The sequence below is a fragment of the Temnothorax americanus genome, unplaced genomic scaffold (assembly GCF_048541705.1).
Source record: "Temnothorax americanus isolate GAGA-0224 unplaced genomic scaffold, ASM4854170v1 Scaffold18, whole genome shotgun sequence".
In the NCBI taxonomy this organism is placed as follows: domain Eukaryota; kingdom Metazoa; phylum Arthropoda; class Insecta; order Hymenoptera; family Formicidae; genus Temnothorax; species Temnothorax americanus.
In genome coordinates, this window is record NW_027509318.1 from 1,524,930 (window position 1) to 1,551,772 (window position 26,843).

Below are 26,843 nucleotides of genomic sequence, written 5' to 3' on the forward strand. Positions count from 1 at the left end.
CAGATTTCGACGGGTTATTTTTATACGCGAAATAAGACCTGTATAGAGTTATAATTAAATTTTGTTACGAAAAACGAAATAATTAGCGATTGATTCTTCAAAATGTTGATTTTGTTTTCTTTATTTCTTTATTTGATTGAATAATAGAATTTAGCGTACACGAGCGCAAACTGGCTTTTCGTCATCAAACTATTAGTCTTGCCATAATTATTGTATATTGTTATTTTAATTGGCTCGAACAATTTCGACAATTTCTCGACGGATATTTCCGATTGTATCGTTAGAAAAGTTTACGCGGACAATTTTTATTAATGTATGTTAAGTATATTGTACTCTGTCTTTAATTATTTATACAGATACACAAAACTTCGTTATCTCACTAAAACAGTCATAATAAATTTAAATGTCTAAGCGTATCCTAAACACTCGTCGGAATATTTTTTACTCAAATGCTCTCGTTTTGTACAATGTATAATAACGTTTTGTATATTATAAATAACTCCTATGTATATTATAAATAACTGTGTACAAAGAATGTACATACATGTAAATCTTGATACGCGTGAATCTCTTGAAATTAGTCCACAACGTTAATCAACGTCAGTTAACGAGTTCTTTTATGTAACGAACGGCCGTTTAATGCTACACGTGTAAAGAAACTAAGTGAAACAACGCGGCCGTTGGAATGTTACTAGTCTATTGTCAAGCCGAAGTGGAGCACGCGCGCTCGGCTCCGCTAAACCACTAGAGACCTTCGTGTTTCTGCGGAGAGGAGCGAGGGAGAAGAGCGAAGAGCCGGAACTGGCGCGGCGGAACTGCCGGAAGAGCGTCGAGGTCGAGTCGAGTTGTCGGATCAGTCTTCTGCCGCCGACCCGAGGGAACGTCTCGCTGACGACATGCTGCGCGTGCTGAAGAGATTCCAACATCTGCGACGCTGCTATTCGTCCGCGGCTCTGCCGGCGCCAGACACGAGCCCGCCGATTCTGTACACGGGCGTAAGTTGCGAACGGGAGTGAAATCTATCGCGAGATGCACGGGTATGGCGACTGCGTTTCGCGAGAGGCGAGTCCAGGGGGTTAAAAAAGAAAAGAGGAGGCTGAGATCGAGATGCCACACACGGCTCTCGCAGATGGGACCGCTTGTAAAAGCGGAATAGACACGGAATATTTTCGGAGGTCTATTAATGGACCTTTTTTTCCTTAAAAAATTTGCGCGTTCGGCGGTTGGGCAGCGCGATATATTTATATGTGGATTATTGTATATTTATACGATGACCAAGTCCAAGGGCGCGCGGTATTTCAAGTTCATGGCGAGCAAATTTTTCGCAAAGGCGTTTTTCGGACACGCGATCCACGTCGTCAGGGTCGTCGTGTCGGCGCGTGTTGGTAGAAATGTAGGCGGAGAGTTCGCCAACGATTTTAACGATCGAATAATGCGAGGTAACTTGGGCAAAATGCGACGCGCGCGTTGATACCAATTCCAATTGACGACGGGAAACTGCGGATCCGGTATCGATAATTCTACCGCTATGTTTCGTGCGATAGTCATGATAGCTTTGCGATTTTAGGAAAGTAGAGGTTTGCGAGCTTCAACAGGCTTGAAATCGGGCGCCGATTCGCGGCAATTTCAGCTCGAAGTCCGCGAACCGGTTTGTTTGTTTTATCGGCATTATATTCATTTCCACAAATATGTAGATTAACTTTAATCTCGGTTCAACTTACTCCTTATCTTTCTCTAGTTCTATATATTATATAAGTTCCAGAGATTTAAAGTATAATCTCAGTTGATCTACATTGGTAGAAGTAAAAGAATGACGTCGAATGACGATTAAATTCCGATTAACGGCTAATCTGGCAATTAATACGTCGAGTCATGTAGGTACTATTGCGTTAACATTTGAATGGAATTATTAATGTTTCGTTGTTTAATATGTAAGAAGAAAAATTAAATTATAAGGAACAACGAGTTACATATTTAGTTCGGAGAATTTTGCTTTAAACTGATTAAATTAACTGTCAGTTAAGTTAAACAGAACTTGGTCGGACACCTTTAATCTGCTCAAAGGACAGAGATTGTTCTCTTTTTAGCATTTGTAAACCGCTAATTTGTTGTATTATATAAATAATAACAGTTAAAGAAGACTTTAGATATAATTCGCGTTACATTTTAGAATAAATCTCTTTTTAATTCAATTTATATAACTCCATTTTTCTGTGTGTAATTTAACTCGATTTATAACTATTTTTTACATATTTTATTGCTTAATTTATAATTTTGTATTTTCTGTCTTTTTCTATTTATAATTTAATTTAACTTATCAGTTTTCATTTTTTGTGTTTATCGCGCATAAGTACTTTTTATGCGCGTGTATACATTTCTAACAATAAATTTACCTGTGTTCCTACGCACGATTCTATACCTAAAGACGTCATAAAGCTTGAAAAACGCCGCATAAATTAAGGTGCGTAAAATTAAAGAGGTTTTTTTGTGATCATTTACGCTTTGATTTATGATGCGAGGACGTCGACGTCTATAAAAACGATTTGTTTTGGCCGTTTGTTTCTCACTGGATTATTCATATTAAAAAATGAGAGAAGAGAAAAGATAATGAATGCTGCATTCATTATTGCGTAAAAGAAACACGCTACGAGTGAATGAGACTCGGCCAATTAAATTGGATAAATATGTATACCTTTTCAAGGCGGTATATACACGTTTTTTTCCTGTTTTTATTTTCTAATTCAACGCATTCGGATTTATTTCACGCTTGAGCTTTAGACATTTCCATCTTTTGATTCATGGCTTCGTGTGTCGCTAGTATGAAAAAATTGCGGAGAATTTACGTCAAACATATATTGAAATATATGGCTCACAATCAGTCCTCGATATTGACGGCGGTATTACATTGTTATCTAATCGTCGTATGCTTTGTTGCATAGTGATCAGCGTATATATAATATTTCCCGGCGACCCGGCGATGAATCAACGAGAATCAACAAAGGGATTTGACGAGCGATCGATGAATTTTTAACGGATTTCACTCTCATTTAGTTTAATAAGTAAAGGAAGATATATATGCCATATGCCATATATATGAAAAATCAAGCGTTCACAGTTTTTTATGCAACCGATTCAACTCGAGAGAAACAGCTTGCCGAAGACTCGAGCTTCTCTCGCTTTATCTTGTAACAAGAGACTGTTATTCCGTACGCGCTATCAAAATGTAAAGATTGGGGAACGCTTGATCTACACTGGGCTGTGTTCAATTAACTTCTGAAACGGCGCGGATACCGCCATTTCAGTCAACTCAAGTTTGCATAAATTAACGTATAATATACGGAATTACATAATTCATGATAATATCCTCTAAAGCAAACCGGAGCAATAACAAGTATTAAATAAGCGACTAAGTATTCACATATACACGTTCTCGCGATACGCGCGATATTTTTATCGCGAGATCGATGTAAATCGTCGCTTATTTAATACTTGTTATTGCTTCATACTTGTGCGCTTAAACTCGTAACGTAAGATGTGTATGCGACACGTTTCCTATATGTTACGTATAAGAAACGCACTGTGATATGGGAGTACATTGCATAAATGGATTTCATTTCGTTGCAGATATTCATCAATAACGAATGGCACAAATCCAAGAGCGAGAAGACATTTCCCACCGTCAATCCCGCGACCGGTGAGGTGATCGCCGAGGTGCAAGAAGGCGATAGCGTGGACGTTGATTTTGCGGTGCAGGCTGCCAATAAGGCCTTCAAAAGGAATTCACCATGGAGAACTATGGATGCCTCCCAAAGGGGAGTTCTCTTGAACAAACTGGCAGATTTGATCGAGCGCGATCATCGATACATTGCGGTAATACGATATTGATGATTAATACAAGAATATCGATGTTTGATAAAAGAATCGGGATTATCGACATTTTAACGATAGACGATCTTTAGAGATCAAGCTAAGAATGTTTGTCTTTTAATTTTATATATTCTTTTGTTTTAAATTGATGCGAAGAGATCGCAAAGTATTTTTTCGACCTTTGTTCGTCGATCTAATCTAAGTAACTTAGTAACTGATAATAATGTATTAGTTACCTATAAGTAGAATCATTATTCACGATCAATTATTCACAATACGCATTTGTTATATAAACTACCACGGAGTTACTTTCGAAGTTACTTTTGGGTCGAAAAAATTAATGAATATTCGGCTTGTCCAAAGTTTTTACAATCAAGAGCTAATTCGTTCCATTTCAGTCCTTAGAAACTTTAGACAACGGGAAACCTTATTCGAGCGCGTACAGCGTAGACGTGCCCATGAGCGTTGGAGTGTTGAGATATTATGCGGGATGGGCCGATAAGAATCATGGAAAAGTTATCCCAGCCGACGGAAAAGTCTTTGCATATACTAGACACGAGCCAGTAGGAGTATGCGGTCAAATTATTCCATGGAATTTCCCTTTCTTGATGATGGCATGGAAGATAGCACCAGCTTTAGCTACAGGTGACCACGGACATACAAATTATATATATTTCATTATAAAATTTTAATCCCTTTGGTTCCGTCACGATTAATGAAATCTTTGGGATAAGTTTTGTAGTGCGTAACATTGAAATCATTATTTTATTCCTTAGGAAACGTTATTGTTCTGAAACCTGCTGAGCAGACTCCGTTAACGGCTCTTTATATGGCACAATTGACCAAGGAAGCTGGATTTCCCGATGGAGTGGTCAATGTCGTTCCTGGTTATGGTAAAACCGGTGCCGCGTTAGTCGCTCACGACAAGGTCGACAAAATCGCATTTACGGGCTCTACCGAGGTCGGCCAGCTAATAAAGCAAAATGCTGCTATACACAAGTTAAAGAGAACTACGCTGGAATTAGGTGGAAAATCTCCTAATATCATTCTTAAAGATGTCGATATAAATCAGGCGGTGGAGACAGCGCATTTTGGATTATTTTTTAACATGGTAAATTACTTTGACGTATCATTTATGCACGGGTGACTCCTCTTCACTCTTTCTCTAATTTTCTGTTTCGCTCATTTTTAAATTAAATTTTCGCCAGGGTCAATGCTGTTGTGCAGGCTCAAGAACCTTCGTTCAATCGAACATCTATGATGAATTCGTCGAAAAAAGTGCGCTCCGCGCTAAAACTAAGCCCGTGGGAGATCCGTTTGACTTGAAAATAGAACAAGGGCCGCAGGTATGTTCGAATTCGTACAGATTAGATTATCAATTGACACATAATTAGCATTAATATATAATCGTGTAATTGAAATTATTGTTATGCTATTTATATCGTTGTTTAAGATTGACGAGGAGCAGTTAAACAAAATTATGCGTATGATAGAAACTGGTAAAGAACAAGGCGCTAACTTGGTAACAGGCGGCGAGCGCATTGGCGATAGAGGCTATTTCGTTGCTCCAACGGTATTTGCAGATGTTCAAGACGATATGACTATAGCCAAAGAGGAGGTAAGCATTAAGATCATATTTAACCTGTAAGATGTGACGTAACATATCTAAAAAGAATATCTACGCTGTTCCTTTGCAGATCTTTGGTCCGGTTCAGCAAATCTTGAAGTTCGACGATTTGGAAGAAGTAATTGAACGCGCAAATAACACCGATTACGGATTAGCTGCTGCAGTTTTTACGAAAGATCTTAATAAAGCGAATTATATAGTGCAGGGTCTTCGCGCCGGTACCGTGTGGTAAGTCTTTTGGGAATATTACAAAGAATGAAAGCTGTGAGCCCTAAAATATACAAATTAATTCCGTTGTTAATTTTTGTACAGGGTCAACACATACAATGCAATAATTCCTCAAGTGCCGTTTGGTGGATACAAAATGTCTGGACACGGCAGAGAACTTGGAGAATACGGACTTGAGGCATACACGGAAGTAAAAAGCGTAATAGTTCAACTTGATGTGAAAAATTCATAAAAGTATATCAAGATTGCTATCAAAAAGTCATTTTACAAGCATTTTATACCGCAAGAAAACCAAGTATGATTGTACAGGTATTTTTTATATAATTTTAAAATTTATTACAGAATTTTAATCCGTTGTATTGCAGTTAAAGTTTTTGCATTTTTTATGTATAAAACTACTTACAGATTGTGAATACACGTCGTACTTCAGTTATGAATTACGAGCACACATAAACCAATGTAGCAATAGCTTTTGTAACATAAGTTGCAATATGCATGTATAACAAAGAAAGCATCGCACAAAATATTTTAAGTTCTTGATTATATATATTCTTAAAAATATTTTATAAATATTTTTTATTATTATAAAACTTTACTTTCTAGTTTTATTTCATTTTGTCCATTTTATTCCAACTTACTTGAGCATAATGAATGTTATACATTAAGGAAAGTTTTCTCAAGCAAATTATCACAATAGCAGAGCTTGCTGTTATTTGTCTGAAATTTCACGCTTCAGTAGATTTTGCAAACGAAGACAAAACAGATTACAAATGTGCCATGCTTCTTGCAAACCTCGCTCACACTTTGCTGAATAAGTACAACTTAAACACTTTTAAAATTAAGACAATTGTATTTTCTTATTTTTTAAGTTTATAACTTAAAGTTTATAAATAAAAAATCATTAAAAATCACTGTTTTAATTTTACTTATTGGAACGTACTTTCATAAGCGTATCCGAAGCGTTTGTTTCCCGCGGGCACATCTCGTCTTCCAGATCCTCTTCCAGATCTTTTTCGCAAAAATGAGATATGACGCTTGCACCGAACGCGTCGCCTATAATGTTGATTGTCGTTCTGAAACGGTCACTGCAAAATAATACATTTTCTATTTTACTGCGTAGCAGAAGAAGAATGTATTCATATGAATTTGAAAGAGAGATTTATATTCGTAGGAAATTTTATCCTCTTTCAGCTTAAAAGAGAAGAAAAAAAATATTTTTACGTACGTAACGTTAACGATACGTATACTTACATAAACCAGTCGACGGCGATAATCAGTGTGACATCTTCAACGGGTACTCCTATGGAATTTAACACCATTATTAACATCATATAGCCACCACTGGGTATGCCGGCAGCTCCCACGCAGGATACTGTACATGTAATACTGTAGAACAACAAATGTTGAAGTTATATAAGGAATTAAAATGTTCAGATTATATCGTTTTAAACAATGCAAAATATTTATCGAAGAAAACGCATTGCAGTTCAATCCACGCTCACGTTTTAATCACCGACCTGATAATTATTATCTTCAACAAAGAGAATTGCAGCCCACGTAATTGTATAATAAATATCGCCCCGACAGTTTCGTACAGGGCTATCCCGTCCAGATTTATTGCTGCTCCAATCGGTATAATGAACTTTGTTATTTTGGGATTTATGCCCAGCTCTTCTAAACATCTTAATGTGTAGGGAACCGTGGCGGTGCTAGATTATTACGTTTAATTAGGATGCAAAGTTTTATCTGATTCGCACGTCGATGTTTTTTTTTTTTTTAATTGTACCTCGACGACGTTCCGATGGCTGTTGCAAAAGCTGGGCCAAGTTTGGATATAATTTTATACGGCGATTTACGCGTGATGACCCAGTAAAGGAGGGGCAGGATTACAAAACCCTGTAGTATTAGTCCAGTAAATACTGTTAAAATGTAAAATCCGAGATGGCTCATTACATCGCCGAAATCATCTATTTCCAGTATTCGGCCAGCGATAAGAAATGACACACCTACTGGTGCCATCCTAAACAAAAAAGTGTTGTTATATATATGCGCACATGTAATCCAAATATTCTATATACGTTAAATATTTTTTATCATTAGATTAAAAAATTATCTTATCATTAAAAAATTTTATATATACAAGGGCAAACACTCAAAATAAAATTAACGGAAAACGTAGAACGACATTGTAAATTAAAATCTTTTTTTTAACAATAATATATAATCCTATAATATTAAGTATTTAATTAATATAATAAAGAATAATAGTAATGTAATGCACAGCAACACGTACAGTGTTACCCATTTCATAATTTTCATCATGATCTCGGCTAAGGAATTAAACAAGTCTGACAGCGGCTTTCCTGTTGCGCCTATCTTTCCGATTGCTAAACCTATTACCAGACTGTAAAATACTAAGCCCAAAACATTTGTTCCTGCCACATATTCGCTCGTTATGGGCCATTCTTCTATCGGCACTGTAATAAATTGAAAATATGTTCTCACAAAGTGTGCATAATGCTAAAATAGTTACGTTACAATTAGCTTACATTTTCATTCTGCATGTGTACTTTCGCGAATAGCTGAAGCAATTCTTCAAATTTAATTTTTTTTTCTTATGCTGCTCATAAGCCTGTATAAAATGAACATAAAATTAACTAAAGAAGCTTTTGTTATATTTGCCGCCCCAAAGCATTATATCAGATGAGCTCTTTCCAACACCGTTCGCGTCTAAAAAATTAAAATTTTATTGATGAACAAGCGATTGTGAGATTTATTTAAAAAAGAGAAAAAGGGAAGGAGCTGCAAGCGAATGAAAATATACGATGCGTGTCGTAGTATACCTGACGCATTGGCTGACTGTTCCAGAACGGTTTGATACTGTAATAAAAGAAATATGATAGTTTTAAGATGTTCCAAATAGATGATCGATTAAATTACATAAACATACCTGATACATGCATGCATGTATTAAATTATCGGGAAGGAGATTACTGCATAAAAAAAAGACATATGTATACGATTATACGAAGAACAGACTTCTTTTATGTACAAAGCGTTTTCAAACTCCGCTAAGAAATTATTACGTAATCTTTGAAACGCACAGATGATCTACTTTCGTCTTTCAACCATTACGTTCGCGCAGAAAAATATTATAGTTTCGGTGTTGCGAGAAAGCTTCAAAAGTGCGAATTTTGTAAAGGACGTTGTAATGATGCGTACTCTAACATGTACTCCAACATTTAATTACCGAATTAGATCTAAAATTGTGTCCACTGTCGTAAAGGTTTTTGTGGACGTTGATACGACCTTAGCTCCTTCGTTTTTTATTAATTCACCCGGTCGAATATTCTCAACAAGTATGACACATAAAGTTATTCCAATCGTAGTGGTCGTTAGATAATAGCACAATGCCATCAATCCAATAGGTCCTGCACAATATAATATATATATTTTAACGAATTCTAATTATATAAGAAAGTAACTTTGCGATTCTTGTTATATTTCTTTCACAATTCTTCGTGTGAAAAATTGTGTCGCATATAAATATACATCCGATTTTGTTTTTTAATTTTGCTTTAAACATTTCAGTATGCGAAACTTTCTGCCGCATTTTGCGTTTGCATAAATTATTCAAAAAAACATTCTCTCTCTCTCTCTCTCTCTCTCTCTCTCTCTCTCTCTCTCTCTCTCTCTCTCTTCTTCCCAGTCATTAAAAAATAGCAAGAATTTAATTATGCATCAGTAGAGACGTTAGAAGACAATAAAAGTTAATAGAAGAATTAATTCGGATGATAAAGTAGGCGAAACTGGTTTCGCACCGCGAAATCTTGGAAATTTACTCCTGATATATCAGGAAAGCATGTTGTGCAAGGAGGTTGTCCGGATTGCAGTAGGTATTCCGAGCGCGGGGGTTTTGCCACCCCACATTGGCTAATGCCTCCTCGCAATCACGCTGCTATTGGTCAGAGCGCGGGAGCCTACTGCCCCTCCTATGCACACCTGTCAGCGCTCTGATTGGCCGTAGGCTGGGCATCCTCGTCGCGCGCCCGGCGCGCCGTTCCAATGGCGATGGAGGCGTCCCGCTGCTCGAATACCTACTAAGAAAACCTCCTCGCTCAACATGCTTCCCGCGTAACAGGAGCGATTTCTCAGGAATTACAGACGACTCCAAACTCGAGATTCTCGCTTTCCTCATAACCTAAATTCTTTTCATAATTTTTATGATCTTTCAAGCGCCAAACGAATGCACGATATATTTCTCGTGATTACTTAATAATAATTTAATATTAATATCTATTGTTTGTTAAATTAATAACGTTTTTATTAATTACTTTTTTATACATAGATATGTACAATGAATAACTGAAACTATATTGTCTGAATTAATGCAGTGCTCGTGCTCGGCCGGCTCGGCCGGCGGAAAGATTGTAGAAGCTCCGAAATGCGCTGAACGACACTGGTTCATATCTCGAGAAATATATTTATTTTAACATTGTTATGTATGCTTTATGCGAGACTTGATCTCTCAGATCTAATTAGACGCTAAAGAGTTTGAAAATGTTGCTGCATAATGTTAGATAACAAGAAAAAGGTAACCGCGAATGCCGACGGGCGGCGGGGTGATAAATTCGGAGCTCCAAAATGCCACACGCGACACCAAATAAATCTCGAGAAATACGTTTATTTTAATATTATTATGTATTCTTTAATACGAGGCATGCTCTCTCGAATGTAATTAGACGATAAATAATTATAAAATGCTGTTGCATAATGCTAGCCAGCGAGAAAGAGGTAGAGGCGAATGCCGACGGGCGCCGGCGTTGGACTGCAAATTCGGAGATCCGAAATACCACACGCGACACCAAATAAATCTCGAGAAATACGTTTATTCTGACATTGTTATAAGTCCTTTAATGCGACGTAGACTCTCTCGAATAAGATTAAACGATAAAAAGCTATAGAAAGCTGTTGCATAATGCTCTAGCCAACGAGAGAGAGGTAGCTGCGAATGCCGACGGGCGGCGTTAATTGGACGACAAATTCGGAGATCCGAAATACGATATGTGAGACCAACTAAATCTTGAGAAATACGTTGATTTTAACATTGTTATGTGTCTTTTAATACGAGGCATGCTCTCTCGAATGTGATTAGACGATAAATAATTATAAAATGTTATTGTTATATAATTAACGAAAAAAAATCGAAGCTGATGCGTATGCCATGCATTTGCACGGCGGGAACGTAAGCTCTGAAATGCGACGAACGACTGGCAGGACATACTTCTAGAAATACATTTATTTTAACGTTGTTATATGTATGTGTTCTTTTAATGCAAATTAAGATGTCTCGAACATTTGACTAGCTCGCGCTTATTTATTGTTTTAATAAACGAAAGTATACATGATTGCGAGCAATACAATATTGCGTAATACCAATAGGGCAAAGTACGAAGCACAAAATTTTTTTTTAATTATTTTTTTTTTTTTCATTTACGGTTGCTGAGATATAAGCGTTTTAAGAAAGTCAGAAATCATTAGAAGCTCTGAAATGCGACGCGAATAACACCGGTTAAATCTCGAGAGAGATATATATCTTTATTCTAACATTCTTATGTGTTCTATAACGCAAATTATGCTCTCTTGAATAAAATTACACGATAAAAAGTTTATTGTATTTCGGAGTTTTCTACCTTTCCGACATTCGCATTTATCTCTGCTCTCTCTCGTTGGCTAGCATTATGCAACAGCTTTCTATAATTTTTTATCGTTTAATCTTATTTGAGAGAGCCTATATACGTCGCATTAAAGGACACATAACAATGTTAGAATAAACGTATTTCTCGAGATTTATTTGGTGTCGCGTCGCGTGTGGTATTTCGGATCTCCGAATTTGCTGTCCAACGCCGCCCGTCGGCATTCGCCTCTACCTCTTTCTCGGCGCTGGCTAGCATTATGCAACAGCATTTTATAATTATTTATCGTCTAATCACATTCGAGAGAGCATGCCTCGTATTAAAGAATACATAATAATATTAAAATAAACGTATTTCTCGAGATTTTGTTTGGTGTCGCGTGTGGCATTTCGGAGCTCCGAATTTGTCACCCAACGCCACCCGTCGGCATTCGCGGCTACCTTTTTCTTGTTATCTAACATTATGCAGCAACATTTTCAAACTCTTTAGCGTCTAATTAGATCTGATTGTGAGAGAGCAAGTCTCGCATAAAGCATACACATAACAATGTTAAAATAAATATATTTCTCGAGATATGAACCAGTACAATATAGTTTCAATTATTCATACATATAAGTACATAATGTATAAAAAAGTAATTAATAAAAACGTTATTAATTTAACAAACAATAGATATTAATATTAAATTATTATTAAGTAATCACGAGAAATATATCGTGCATTCGTTTGGCGCTTGAAAGATCATAAAAATTATGAAAAGAATTTTAGGTTATGAGGAAAGCGAGAATCTCGAGTTGGAGTCGTCTGTAATTCCTGAGAAATCGCTCCTGTTACGCGGGAAGCATGTTGAGCGAGGAGGTTTTCTTAGTAGGTATTCGAGTAGCGGGACGCCTCCATCGCCATTGGAACGGCGCGCCGGGCGCGCGACGAGGATGCCCAGCCTACTGCCAATCAGAGCGCTGACAGGTGTGCATAGGAGGGGCAGTAGGCTCCCGCGCTCTGACCAATAGCAGCGTGATTGCGAGGAGGCATTAGCCAATGTGAGGTGGCAAAACCCCCGCGCTCGGAATACCTACTGCAATCCGGACAACCTCCTTGCACAACATGCTTTCCTGATATATCAGGAGTAAATTTCCAAGATTTCGCTGTGCGAAACCTGAGTTTCGCTTACTTTATATCATCCGAATTTAATTCTTCTATTAACTTTTATTGTCTTCTAACGTCTTTATGTATATACTGATGCATAATTAAATTCTTGCTATTTTTTAATTATTATTTTAGATTACAGTATTCTATTAATCTAATTATTAATATAGTTACACTAATTATGATCTTTTGAATAATATATGCAAACGTAAAATGCGGCAGAAAATTTCGCATACTGAAATGTAAAACGTATGCAACAGTGTTTTAAAACTCTTTGTTGACAAATCTCGTTTGAGAGAGCATGATTTGCTTTAACGGATACATTACATAACAATGTTAAAATGAATTTATTTCTCGAGATATGACCTGATATATCAGGAGTAAATTTCCGACATTTTGCGGTGCGAAACCTGAGTTTCGCCTACTTTATCATCCGAATTAATTCTTCTATTAACTTTTATTGTCTTCTATTTTAGAATAAAAAGTACGTACAATATATGTATGACCTCGTTAAAGAAAACTTCAATACTTTTAAAGGACTTACCAGATCTGGTGAGATTACAAGTGGCACTTACAATACTGGACGTGACAAGCGGCAATATTAAACAGTTCACCATTCTGAGAAACATCTCTCCAGGAAATTTGAGGTACATGATATCTCGCTGAGACCATGTGCCACCGCTGTAATAATTCTTGAGACTCAGACCGCACGATATTCCAATAGTCACGCCAGTCAATGTCGCTATTATCAACTTGTGTTTTGACAGCGAATGTATCAATTTGGACATTGTTTGACTCGAATCGTCTATCTTTTTCTTTTTCTTTTTCCGACTATCCTACGTCTTAAAATTTATTAAATTCAAGAGTCAATAATGTATATGTAGAATAATTTATAAAATATATTATACTCTTACCTCGTATAAATATGAATGCGTATCGCTGGTTCTTTATTTATCCAGAAAGAGATGTAAAAACGACAAAAAGACAAGAAACACGAAAATTTCGTTTACATTATAATAAATTATAATGAAAATTTAAAGAACACTGAATAGTCTTGTAGAAGAACACGTACATGACAGGCTTTATCAAGACATATTATCTGAGACAAGAAGCTCGTTTATCAGTAAACGTTTTATTTAAACAAACGTACGTAGTGTACGTAACGTAAACTATAGATTTTCAGTACTTGCAGTGAATATCGGAACGCAGCCTATATCTCGATGTTGACTGCAATTTACTTATTTTCCTAATCACCACTTTACTTTTCAAACTGAAAATGTATCTAGATATCGGTTTAGAAGGAATATGCACGGCAGGCCAAGAAAAAACGAAGACAGTGGAACAACGGGGAGATACATTAAACAGATAACAAGATAATTAGAACACATAATAAGATAATTAGAAAATTGCATCGAGATCAAACGGCCGCTTGGACAAAAATGATCTAAATCATGCAGTTATTAATGATATAAGAATGATTAGTTTTATTATTATTCGTAACATCTCTACGGCGGTGTATCTTTGTATTCATTGTTAAATTTATTTTCATTTGTTTGATATATTAAGAGATATGAAAGATGCATTATCTTCCGTAATGATATCATCATATGATCATCTCATCGCCTCACCATATTCATCTTGAATGATACTTGTCGTTGGATAGGATATTATGCAGAAATGCGACGGCAGTCGTCATGAGATAAGGCGACAAATAATTACGCTGGTAATTACGTGTAATATTCTTTTCTAGTTTTATTTATTTCGCACCTATTACAGTATAATAAATATGTTGCGAGAGACATTACGAGGGGGGTATTTACATGTTTCCTCATTTTCAGGCCATAACTTTACGTATTTGTAATAAGTCCGTATAATATCGTTTTTTTCCTTTAACGTCTTCTCTTAATATAATTTATACATATCTTTACAATATTCTTCTCGGTTTAAAATTACTCATTAAAAAATCACATATGCATTCTGTTTGCATCCAGTCTTCTGAAGAAATTTTCATCGTTAAAACTTTATCGTCTATTCTGGCATTAACATCACGACTAAAGTTCCTCTTTCTCCCTCTCTTCAAGATTTTAATAATTTTTTTAAGTATATATACAGAATACCTCAAAAGCTGATCAATTTCTCTCGATAACAATATTTAGCGACTTTTCTCTTACTCCCGACTGTTGCAAACCGATATAGCTTCCTCTCCTAAAACCAGTGTGATTCGGAGACTGGGGCAGTGTTTGCGATATTCTGTATAAGCGTCATATACAGACATACACATAGACACACCCAATACGAACGCATATGTATATGTGTATGCGCGTATTACATTAGTGAGATCAGTAAATAATTCCATTAACGTCATATTTATACAAAGTCATGTTTCGTAAGTTTACATATCTATGTCTACATATATTTTCCCTATGCAAATTAATATTTGGTTTTGTGTGCTACACGATCTGCGTTTCTCACGCCGTGAAATATTCATTCTTCCTTCCTCTTCCTTTTTATTTGAGGTAATTTGATTTTGCCCAAATAAACAGAGAAAAATTTGTTTATTGACTTTCGCTTTTTGTTCGCGACGGATCGCCATCCACGGTGTTGGCTCGCGGCTCTTCGTCGAGACAATCCATATGATACAGCCTGGAACAACAAATGTATTTCATTATATTTTATATAATTTATATAATTATATCCATTTTTATGGACCGTGTCTAGTTATTATTGCGTCATTGTATGAGATTTGACAACAGATGATTAATCAATATTTCATTCGTTTGAAAAATAGTAAAATATAATTTTAAAATATTTTATAATGACGCTAGTAAATCGGTAAGTTAGGTTTAACATTAACAGCCAAGTGTAAACTTGGCAAATATTTTTTACACGAATTTGGAGTGATGTACCGGAGTCATTTGTTATTGCTTGGAAATTTACAGATTATTAGAAGTATCTATCTATACTATACAGAATGAGAAAAAAATTATTAACGAGTATAAATAAATGATAGACGATACCTGCCCCTACAAAGGTGTTTCCTTGCGCGCTTCCGCCTTCCATTGGAATCCATTTACACGCGTTGTAATAGGCTTATTTCTATTTGTCGCATTCTCAATTCCGTTTCTAACGCCCGCTACTAATCTCATGGCTGGGTTGGACACCAAGCCATTACGCTTTGGTTTCACATTGCTTGCACTGAAATGAAATATAATAATACTTTAGACAAAATGTGCTTACACGAATAACATATATGTATATTATTTTATTTTCGTCGAAGAGCTGACATGAAAAGTTAAATGTAAGTCAAAAAGAAAAGTAATAATGCATCACACACAAGATTTTAGAAAAAAAAGAAAAATATCGTTAATACATGTCTGTGCTTTGATTGGCGATTTTAAGTAAACGATGTTAATAACCAATTGATACATAGCATGACAAATATGTCTAACATTGTCGTATGTCCTCCTTGACTACATATTCTATCTTTTTTCGCTCGGGAGGGTTGAAAAAGGAAGGAAAGCCTATCGCTCATGAAGCGGTGTGTCTTCCTTATACGACCATTGTGATTTCTGCAAAGTCTAAAGAATTGCATTGAAAAAAATTAAAATAATAAATATACTTTATAAAGTTGCGATTGAAAGGATGGAATTATGTACGTATGATTTTTCGTGGATGATGTATACGTGTGCGAAACATAAGACAAATGTGCATGATATCTAACTAACGCTCGCTGACAAGTTTTGTGAACGTGTAAATGCCGTAAGTAATTTGCGGTCTCTAAAAATGTAGTCTGACGTCGTGTCTCGTGGATGATCAAAAAAAACATTTCACAATGAGAAAATGTTAATTGTACGCTGTGATAAACATAAATTAGAATGTTAGTATAGTGCTTATAACTTGTGCATATGATTTATTTCTTTTATCAACTGCTTACCTTCCAGGTGTATGATCCGATACGTGCTTGACGCTTCTACCAACGCCAGCGCCGCTATTTCCCAATATTATTCTCATATGAGTGTCTCGCGTAAAATGCGTGTCGGCCGAATTTCGTTTCTCCTCATGCCCGTTCTCCTTATCCTTCCCAATGTTCAAGCCTAACATTTCGTTTGTTAATTCGAACGGCTTGCTAATGTTATTCCTATCGATAATCTCAGTTTTGATGTTGATAGGCTCGTAGATGACCGGCGTATGATTGTATCCTCCTATCTGCGCTTTGTACGGCATATTTGGATTCGCTGCCAGCAACGATACGCCCAGCTGACTCTGTATCACGTTAACCGCTGTTTGAGCACTAGGTGGACTCGTGTTTGTAGGTGAGTACGGAATAAGGCTGTCGCTTAACGGAGAGTGCGGAGGTGAGGCGTATATCGGGCTCTGCGGTTCACTTTTCAAAGGTGACAATAATTTGCTGAGTGGTCGACTCTTTGCCCCCCTTGAGCATTGCTGTAGTTGTTGCGTGAAAGATAATGGTGCCTGAAATTATAAAAATTAGAAGAAGTTAAATAATTTGTAAGTTTTATCAGAGTTAAATAATTAATCACAATATAGCCACGAAGTCGCTTTAATTTCATCAACCAAGCGAGTGCCGTGGAGGTTGCCGTGTTACCTTGATTACCTGACAGTTAACCATCAAGTTTTGATTAAACTTTCCTTGATCGCTCTTAGTGCTACCGGTTAAATTGCTGCTGGATTTGCTGTTGCTCGAATTGTTGCCTAGAGAAACGCAGCTGCGTCGTTTCGTCGAGTCTGGCGATTCCGCTGGGCTGTATTGCGTCGATAGAGGATTCAGAATCGCCGACGAAGGTTTAGTCTCAGCCGTCGAATTGGATGTAACGGAAGTAGCACTACTGCTACCACCTGGAAATTATATAACATTATTGTTTCAATTTTCGATATGTCAAAAGAAAATTTTCGGTAAATAACAATTGTAAAATATTTCCTTTCAAGTCACAGACACTTTTTATATTACAAAATAATTTCAAAATTTGAATTTTGTTATCTCCTACAAAAGAGGAGTGATAAGAACGATATTTCTGTATCTTCTTCCTGAATGTTCTTAAAGTGTTCAAATTTGACTGTAAATTAACAGAAAATGTGGCAATTGACCTCCATTGATGCCGGGCCTCAAGCTGCGTTGATTCGCAGTATGCTCTTCTAACAGCCTGACAACTGTGTCGTGGCCACTTTTAGCGGCTACTTTAATGGCATTACGTCCACAGTGATCGGAGTGATTGGGATCGGCTCCGTGGTTCAAAAGCGCCCGAACACAATGCTCGTGCCCTTCTTGAGCGGCTATACCTGTAAATTACATTCTACTATCAGCTAACATGCCATCAGGTTAATAAGAACTATAACCAAGTTATAAAAAAAAGTTCTTTATATTGTTCATGTACATCTTATTATACAACTTTAGAGATTATTCATAATTAACGTACCTAGAGCCGTGGCACCCTGGTTACAAGTGTGATCGGGAGTGGCACCGTGTTCTAGGAGCAGCCTGACGATCGCTGCGTGTCCTTGCCAAGCGGCGGAATGAAGCGGCGTTCTATTTTCATTGTCACAAGCATTTACGCTGGCTGCACCCTCGGTTAGCAATAACGCTACCATCTCCACGTGTCCTTGCCAGGCGCTTACGTGCAACGATGTTCTGCCCTATAGAACACCAATGTAGTAATTGTTAATTTCCAGGCGTATCACATGTAAAGTGCACACACACACAAGTCATTTTAGATATTAAAATAATAAATAATTATTGAGCATCTTCTTTTGACACGATTAACGATTACTTACTTCTGAATCTCTACTCTCTATGTCCGCGTTCGCGTGTTCCAGCAAAAACCTTGCCATAGCTAATCTGTTTTCTAACGCAAGTATATAGAGAGTGCTCCTTCCATCGGCATCCTTCGCGTTAACATCAGCATTATGCGATAGCAATATCTTCACGGTGTCGTAATGTCCTTCTAGAGCCGCGAGCCTACGAGAGATAATTCATTTAAAAAATGTCGATAATTTTATTTACAATCCTATTTGTTTAGAATGATTGAATTTATTAATTATTATTAAAGAGTACGATAAACAATTAAATATATCTTAAAAAAGCCATTTTTTCCCTCAAAAAAATTAAATGCATAAATGATAACTTGTGTTTCATGATTATTTAGATTACGGTCTAAAAGATAATCGTAGCTCTTTGTCGATTAGTTCTAAATTACATTAGTTTAAAAATAATAAAGTGTATAATAGAATCATTGATTATCATCAGCACAGTACCTTAAAGCGGTTTTACCGTCGTGAGCATGCTGATCTATAGGCGCGTTGTGTTGTTTCAGCAATCTCTCTACCAACGACGTGTGCCCCTCTTGCGCCGCGAGCATAATAGCGCTCTTTCCATCATTGTCTGTCTCGTCAATCTTCGCGCCAGCCTCCAGTAACGCCTCGCAAACGTCGATGTGACCCTCGAACGCCGCATAGTGTAGTGGGGTCCAGCCAGAATTATCTCTATGCTGCTCGTCTAGGCCTTGCGTGGAAATTATATATCTTTATACACTTGTAGTAGAGAGAAAGAAAAAGCGAGGAAGAAAGAGAGATCAGGCACAATATGCTTGCGCCACTTAAACTAATTGTACAATGTACCTCTCGCGAGCAATTGCTTCACGACGTCCGTGCCGCCCTGGGCAGCGGCCACGCTGAGAACGGTCCTGCCTTCGTTGTCTATAGTGTCGACGCAACAGCCCCAGTACAGCAAGAGCTTGACGACCGATCCGTGTCCCATGCTCGCGGCCGCCCACAAAGGCGTTCTCCCGGTGACGTCGCAATGATCCATATCCGCGTCGAATTCCAAAAGCAAGTCGCAAACGTCGCGATGACCTTCGAATGCAGCGACCAACAGCGGAGTCATGCCGTCTTTGTCTTCGTGATCAACCGTGGCACCTCGCTCTAAAAGTATCGTGACTACCTGCGAAGGACAATCAACATAATTTTAATTAAAATCACTTTCGCCATATTTATAGGACAGAATTGTATCGGTAAATTATTAATTACTAATTAATTCAAGAATTTTCAGATGCTGACGATAGTGCAACGATTTATAACAGTTTAATACAAGATTCGTCTAACTGATAATCATATGCCGGACGAACCTTCGCGTATCCGTGATTAGCAGGAACGCAAAGCGCGGCGACGCTGAGCGCAGTTCTACCGTCGCTGTCCGCGTGATCGATCTCGGCACCGAAGTCCAAAAGATGTTCCACGATCTCGCTGTGACCCATATAAGCCGCGGCGATTAAAGCTGTTCTACCTTCGTCGTCCGTCCTGTTGACGTCCGCGCCGTGCTTTAGGAGAGCCTTAACGATATCCTCGTGGCCGCCCCATGCCGCGGCTCTTAACGCAGTTCGTTGATCCCAATCCGCGCAATCTACCATAGCCCCGTGCTTCAGAAGTTGCTCGACCACCTGAAACAGCAGAACTCGTGAGAAACACCTGTTTCATTTACGACTCGCGAGACCTGCAATTTAATGATCTTACTCAAATAAGACTATCTCTTACATATTATGTATAACGCAGAGTTAACGAGACTTGCATACGTTCTTAGAAACTCGCCACTTAATCTAATTATACCTGAGTATGCCCTCCCCAGGCAGCGGCCCTGAGGGCGGTCCAGCCGTCACAGTCCGCATGATCCGCCCTCGCACCGGCAGCTAGGAGAACGCGCACCACATCCGCGTAACCGTGCCTGGCGGCCAAGTTCAGTGGCGTCTGTCCGTTCCGGTCGACCGCTTCTAACTTTGCCTACGTAAATTCAGAAATTCATCAAGCTATATATTTCAATTGTTTCCACAAACTGTCGTTGAAACAAAAAAGTAAAAAAAAAAAACATGTAAACAATTTTGATGTTTTATTTTTTGAAACAGACAACTACACCTAAAAAAACCTTTTTTTTTCTAAAAAATAAACAATGGAAGTCAGATTTACAAGTAATGATAATTTTAGCATGCTTGGCTCTACTTACACAGTAATCTATATAACGATACTATCGTGACTCTTTTTTAATTAATCAATTAAAAGTTGTATTAGTTTGAGAACGTAGTTCGTGTACCTGAGGACAGGCTGCGAGCGCCAATTCCAACAGAGATGCATTGCCATCGGCAGCTAAAGTGTGTAACACCGTTCGTCCGTAAGAGTCTGTTTGATTGATATCTCCGCTTTCACCGAGGAGCTCTGTTAATGGTTCACTCGGAGATTCGTCAATGGGGCTTACATCTTGCGAAACCTTTGTGTAGGAAACGCGAAATTAAACCTTCCTTCACTACAATTTCCGCGCGATAACAAAATTTCTATTACAAATATTCTCCACGACAATCAGTAAACTACGATATAGCGTTGTCGAATGTATTACGAATCATATTGACGACATATGCGACTTAACGTCACTTGAAAGTTTCTATGAGTCGCATTGTTCTCTCTTATCGTAAAAAAAGTGTATACTGACCCCGAAAAACTAGATTAGATATTATTATATTTTATCATGGTCTCCTGAAACCGCTATGTTTCTATCAAAACTAAAGATGAGATATTATTATATATTTTTAAGAGTTCATTATTATATATATTTATCACGACATTTTTAAAAATAAATTCGTAGATAAACAGATTTTAGATATTACTATTATACATATTTATCACACGGTTTCCTGCGAGATTTTTAAAAATAAATTCGTAGATAAACAGATTAGATATTACTGTTATATTTATCACAGTTTCCTGAGAGATTTTTAAAAATAAATTTGTATACACGATAATAAACTTCAACCGCTTGTTTGTCTTGAATAAAATATTAAACGTGCGCTGGATATCTCGAATACATATCTCTTTTGTCGATTAGCAGTCGCGTGTTCTTCTCGTATTTACGGATTCCTCTTTTAATAAAAGAAATGTTACCTGACTAGAAGAAATAGCATCTTTGCTAGCGTCATCGTCGACCGTTTTCTCGGAGGGCCGAGCGCCCGCGTCGATCAGCAGTCTCAGCAGCTTAACGTCCTGCCTGGGCCAAAGAATACACTCGGAGCTATCCAGATAACAGCCCTCGATGCGCGCATTACTACCGATCATCCAGAGCACTTGAAGAGTGTGGACGTCCAGCGTGGTGCTAACCGGAATGCTCGTTATCGCGCGTTGCAGGTGTTGCCCCAGTACGCAGATCTCGTCGGGATTGAGCTCGGGGCCGCGTAGAGTGTAGTAGGCCGCCAGCATGGCGTGGCCCTCGGTGGCCGAGCAGAGATACTTCTGGGTGCAGTGCTTCACGTCGAGGAGCCATTCGGCGAAGCTGTGGTGAAAGAGCATCAATGCGCCGGCACGCGAGACCGATATCACCCGGCGCAGCAAGTGGAGCCGGCGATTAAAGTCCTCGACTGTGATGCCGACGCAGGCCGTCTTCACGCTCTCGTACAGGATCTCCTGAGTGATGGGCAATTTGGCGGCGAGTATAACGTTGAGCAGCGGCTGCACCTTGCTGAATTGCTTCCTGCTAAAGAGTCGCTGGCAGAGCCAGAGGTATAGGCCGTTCAGCGTTCCCGGGATCTCCCGCACCTCGCGTAGAACAATAAAGTTCTCCGCCACGCCGTCGAGAACTTTCTCCAGGTACAGAAAGCAGCCGTTGCTCTTTATGTGCAGCTGGTTCAGCATCTCGGCGGTGTCGCGCGAGATGTGCTGCCTGTAAAAGTAGTTTATACAAGTATTATTCATCGAAACCAACGATTACTCACGAGTAAGTTTTGACTGTTATCAATAAACTGACGCAAACTTTTGTGTACCGTTAAGTACCCAAGTTTAATATATTCATTCATTGAGATGCATTTTCTCCCAGTAAAAGAATTGACTATCAATTGTTTTCTCGAAAATAAATCCATTCGAGATTACAAATAATTGATGAAGCTAAGTAAGGCGATATGCGACAATCCTGTCGTTACCTGAGAGCCTCTTCCTGATCTAGCCGCGCGAGAATATACTGCTGAACGTCTCTAACGACCTGGGACTTTCTCAGGTCGTCCAGCGAAATCTTGCGAAAGCCGGTGAACATGCGCGAGATGGTCTTACTCTGCCGTCGAGCGGTGCAGACTAACAAGAGCCACTGTGGGAACAGATGGTGGTGATTAGCTAGCAATTCAGCTATTGTACGACTGACGTTGTCGTTCTCTCTCCGGGAGTCCCTGGTGCCGGTCTGCGGTGGATTCAGTGTCTGGCCCTCGTCGATCGAGTCCACCAGCAGGAAGAGACAGTTCTTCGGCGGCTCGACCTCCAACAGCGGGAACAGCAGGGCCTTCTTCAGGGCGTCGTCCGGATCCCGGTCGAGGACGTCCGGCTGTAACGCAGCCTGGATATCCGGATCGGTTCGCAGCTTCTCGGCGTAGGCCTCCGCGACGGCCTCCCTGGACGTGAGAGGCGGCGCGGTCGCGACGATCGTCGGCGCCGTCGGGGCCGTCGGCGTCGTAGGTATCGGCGCTGTCGTCGTCGTTATCGTCGCCGTCGTTGTTGCCGTGAGCATCGTCGTGGTGACCGTAGTCGCGGCCGCGACGGTCGCGGACGTCGGCGGCGAGATCGGCGCGGACGACGCTCGATGATGAACGCCGTCCGAGCTCGCCTGGAGCAACTGGGCCACCAGAGAACGCACGAATTGAGCGGGCGACAGGGAGGCCTCGCTTCTGGCTTGGCAGAAGTGTCGGGCCAGCAAGCGGCGATTCAGGGACCGCTGATGCCTCGCGGACGCACCGTTCGACGGCCACGCCAGCTCGGCGCAGAGCGCCGTCTTCCCGCTTCCTGGACCGCCCACGATCAAAGCCCCGCAAGTCTTGGACTGCGGCCGCTGCTCTAGGCAGTGCGACAGCTTCGTGAAGGCCCATTCTCGGCAGAAGAAACGCTTCTTCTCGATCACTGGCGCCGCCATCTCGATGTCCCGATATCTCTTTTCCTGGGCCTGTCCGAGATGAATCCGAATCCCTCCTTCACACGGGATCTCGCGCGATCAAGCTTATCGGGGTTCCCTAGCGTAAATCGATTGGCGTAAGTAGATCTTTGGCATGGGTTTCACTATATCGGTTTCAATCCGTGTGCCTCTCAAGTCGCCCGGACGTATCTGAACGGGATATCTGATCGGACGAGCTGGTTCTCTCCTCTGTCTCTCCTCGGAGCACTCCGCGACTAAATGCAGGTCTGGTGTAAATGGTCGAGAATGGGTGGCAGCTTCAGATCGGCTTAAGTGCAGCGACAAGATTGACCCGGTTGCGTTGCTCTGTCAACGGAACATCGGCGGGAGCCCCAGGGGGCTCTGAGGCTTCCTCTGCCTCCATTCAGCCTTCTCATCGCCTTGTAACCGCCGAACAATGCGCCTCGCGTCCTTGCATGCTATCTGGAACAAAAAAAAAGAACACTTTTTTTCCCTCTTGTCCCTCTCCGGCGTTACGCGAGTGCTTATAAAATGTAGAACATGACGAACGTAAAATTAATTTCTCGCCGTGGACTGACTGCGCACGATAAAATCGCCTTCAAACGGAACGGAAGATCTAAATTTATACAGCGATAAAACACGCAAGGCCGAACTTATTCGGATGCAAATTGCGCAGTTGCGGCAAAATATCGCGTTTACAGCGCGATAGACGTAAGCAATATAGCAGTCCGTAAAGTAAATTCGGGGAACTTTTACTCCCCATAAACACATAGCTCGCGTTTACGCGAGCAATTTGGATTTATCGTTATCTCCCAAAAACTTTTAAAAGATTCCCCCCTCCCCGTCTTCCTCGATCCTCGTCGCAATTAGCCGGTCCAACTAACCGTCTAATTGATTCGCTCAGTGTTAATCTTTGGGCCGGGCGCCTCTCTTCTGGATGCCGCTAGACGGCTGGATGGCCCTCCTTTCCGAGAGAGACTTTAATCGTTTCCTCGCCGTCCCAACTTGGCGCGATCTCGCCCGGAGGTAAAACGATATAAACTTAAGTTAAGACGGTCTTCCGTTTAGCAAGATAGATTAGCGAGCTGTCCATTAATGCGATAATTAATAATCCTAACACGGCGGAAGGTTCGACGACCTCGCCCATCGCGTTCCGGCGGATGGGTTTATTATCGCGCCGAGGGATAAAAAACCCGTGAGTTTTACGAGTTTAATGATTTTTACTGATAGACAGGAGTTCGCTCTGAAGACTCTTATTTCAGGCCGCGATGTCGCGAAAAGTCTGATAAAACGGTTTAATTCAGATATATTAAGCTATCTAAGCCAAATTATCAAAACATAAAAAATTTTATATGGAATTAATTTGCTAATTATTTGCAATTTTTTGCTTTTAAAACTAATTTTTTGCTCCAGCTATTCAAAAGTTACGAAGGGCTGGATAGCTAAATCTTAAGCTGTCTAGCCCTTCGTAACTTTAATAGCTGGAGCAAAAAAATTACTTTTAAAAGCAACAATTAGCAAATTAATTCCATACAAAATTTTTTGTGTTCTGATAATTTGGCTTAAATAGCTTAATATACCTGTTTAATTCGCTCTCGCTGACACCCATTTCCATTATCAGATGTGCGTTCTGCAAGAAAGCGCACCTCTCTCTTTTTCTCTCTCTCTCTCTCTCTCCCTTTTTCTCTTGCTTCAATAAATTATAAATACGTTCTCGCGGCATATCGTAAATCGATTCGATTACACGCCCGGCACCGTTCGCGTATAATTGCGTTACGCGCGACGAAATTGCCACACGAGCATTTCTGACTATCGCTATCACCGATCCCTCTCTCTCTCTCTCTTTTGCAACGTGGGAAAATGTGTTGCGCGGGAAAACGCGAAAACGGTTTCCCCGAAAGCCACAAATTCGACTGTCACGTCGACCAATACACGTACACGTAACGTGTGAGCGCGCGTGTGGATGTAACGAAAGATCGCTCGGCACGTCGACCCCGCGTACGCAGGGACGAAGGACCGCAAATCTAACTCGTGCACTCGTGCCCGAAAACTGGCGCGATAAAGTTCGCGCGGCGTTTATCCGCCGGCCGAAAGGCAATATCGGCAGCTTCCCCCTCCCCTCATACATCCCTTTATTTTCTTAATTGGACAACTGCTTAGTTACAGTCTTCTCGTAGCCAAGACTCAAATTAAAATTCTGCTAAAGGTAGAATCCGCTTGAAATTAATGGAGATAAACGGCCCTCTTGTTTGGAAACTTCGTGCGGACCGAAGCGAATAAGTTCCGCGACTTTTTGAGAAGAGAGTCGCGGCGGTGTCTGGAACATAAAAAAAAAAGGGAAAGATCGCGGCGCGTTACAAACCGCTACCCGGGTTCGGAGCATTCCCTGTCGGTGTGTCTTGATTTATTTCTCTGGCGATAAGACCGAAGTCTTGGAGCGCGAAGTTGATAACTGTGTCGCGCTTCGCGGTCCATTCATTCTTCGCGTGCAGCGAACTTGATGTAAGCAACCGAGAGACTTGAAGACTCGCGGTAAGGTAAATGCACGCTCGCGTACACCCAGGAACACGTACGGAACTGACGTTTCGTAAACGACACGGTAAATGCCAGAAGGCTCGACCTATATTCCGACAATGGCCGCCGACCCGTTTATTATTAGATATACGGAGGCACACAACGCCATAAAGATGACACCGTCAACGTGCGCACGGCGCGTCGCGTCGCGTCGCGTCGCATTGTCGCCCCGATGCACCCAGAACCGGCCGTTGACAACCCCCTCGGTTAGGTCTCTCTCTCCCTCGTTCTCTTTTCCCTTCGCCTCCCTATCCGACGATCATTATGGCCGAATGATACGCGAACCGTGGACGAGAAACGAGACGAGGCGAGAACCTGTTTCACACGAAGAGAGAGAGTGAGAGAGAGTGAGAGAGAGTGAGAGAGAGAGAGAGAGAAAGAGAGAGAGAGAGAGAGAGAAAGAGAGAGAGAGAGAGAGAGAGAGAGAGAGAGAGAGAGAGAGAGAGAGAGAGAGAGAGCCCCACCGCGCTCGGTCAATTAAACTCCTCTCGGGACGGAAGCGCGTATCGAAATTGAAACCATTCATTTTCTACTGGACTGTTTAATAGGGATAATTAATAATATTTCAATCTGCGACATTGATGGCAAATTACGGGACGCGACCGGAGATATTCAAGAAAAATATTCACGCCTCCGGCGTGATTTACACACGGAGCAATTATTTTAGAAACACGATGTGTTCTCGTACAATTGAATGTATTAAATTTGACCGTGTCTCTCTATTAAAAAACAAATTGATTGCCACGATAAAATACGATTCTGTCGA

At 40.0% G+C, this 26,843-nt stretch overlaps 4 protein-coding genes across 10 annotated transcripts in view; 2 read left to right on the forward strand and 2 right to left on the reverse strand.

Moving 5' to 3' along the window:
- The first annotated feature begins 800 nt into the window (after positions 1–800).
- Positions 801–6,633, forward strand: Aldh (Aldehyde dehydrogenase). 2 transcript variants are annotated; one of them, XR_013256573.1, is made up of 9 exons: positions 801–995; positions 3,625–3,870; positions 4,266–4,512; positions 4,644–4,978; positions 5,076–5,213; positions 5,321–5,485; positions 5,565–5,722; positions 5,807–6,031; positions 6,128–6,633. XR_013256573.1 is itself a non-coding variant. In XM_077403749.1 (8 exons), the coding sequence occupies exons 1-8, from the start codon at positions 897–899 to the stop codon at positions 5,952–5,954; spliced, it is 1,536 nt and encodes a 511-aa protein (XP_077259875.1). In that variant the 5' UTR covers positions 801–896; the 3' UTR covers positions 5,955–6,633. The 2 variants fall into 2 exon arrangements, 1 of the variants encoding a protein (XP_077259875.1); XM_077403749.1 differs by having other exon boundaries at positions 5,807–6,633.
- Positions 6,344–13,963, reverse strand: LOC143896153 (excitatory amino acid transporter 3). The gene is made up of 10 exons (XM_077403750.1): positions 13,479–13,963; positions 13,109–13,406; positions 8,973–9,153; positions 8,673–8,715; positions 8,566–8,602; positions 8,016–8,199; positions 7,509–7,742; positions 7,240–7,431; positions 6,974–7,108; positions 6,344–6,807 (listed from the first exon to the last, which is right to left on the reverse strand). Exons 2-10 carry the CDS (start codon positions 13,350–13,352, stop codon positions 6,645–6,647), a joined length of 1,413 nt encoding a protein of 470 aa, XP_077259876.1. The 5' UTR covers positions 13,353–13,406; positions 13,479–13,963; the 3' UTR covers positions 6,344–6,644.
- Positions 13,964–14,291: 328 nt separating this feature from the next.
- The window catches only part of LOC143896092 (uncharacterized), a 94,848-nt gene continuing 82,296 nt past the window's right edge, over positions 14,292–26,843 (reverse strand). For 3 of the 6 annotated variants that reach the window (XM_077403645.1, XM_077403646.1, XM_077403644.1), the window contains 15 exons: positions 22,530–23,965; positions 21,502–22,273; positions 20,660–20,833; positions 20,182–20,352; positions 19,704–20,015; positions 19,198–19,519; positions 18,835–19,081; positions 18,355–18,538; positions 18,000–18,216; positions 17,671–17,862; positions 17,171–17,421; positions 16,499–17,037; positions 16,014–16,142; positions 15,582–15,759; positions 14,292–15,207 (listed from right to left, as the gene is read on the reverse strand). In XM_077403645.1, the coding sequence (XP_077259771.1) occupies positions 15,588–15,759; positions 16,014–16,142; positions 16,499–17,037; positions 17,171–17,421; positions 17,671–17,862; positions 18,000–18,216; positions 18,355–18,538; positions 18,835–19,081; positions 19,198–19,519; positions 19,704–20,015; positions 20,182–20,352; positions 20,660–20,833; positions 21,502–22,273; positions 22,530–23,503 (4,656 nt within the window). In that variant the 5' untranslated portion in view covers positions 23,504–23,965 and the 3' untranslated portion in view covers positions 14,292–15,207; positions 15,582–15,587. The remainder of the gene's footprint in view (positions 15,208–15,581; positions 15,760–16,013; positions 16,143–16,498; positions 17,038–17,170; positions 17,422–17,670; positions 17,863–17,999; positions 18,217–18,354; positions 18,539–18,834; positions 19,082–19,197; positions 19,520–19,703; positions 20,016–20,181; positions 20,353–20,659; positions 20,834–21,501; positions 22,274–22,529; positions 23,966–26,843) is intronic. The other 3 variants (XM_077403648.1, XM_077403647.1, XM_077403649.1) reach the window with 3 other exon arrangements.
- The window catches only part of LOC143896102 (uncharacterized), an 86,440-nt gene continuing 85,834 nt past the window's right edge, over positions 26,238–26,843 (forward strand). The window contains exon 1 of the mRNA XM_077403666.1: positions 26,238–26,242. The gene's annotated coding sequence lies outside the window, so the exon portion shown is untranslated. The remainder of the gene's footprint in view (positions 26,243–26,843) is intronic.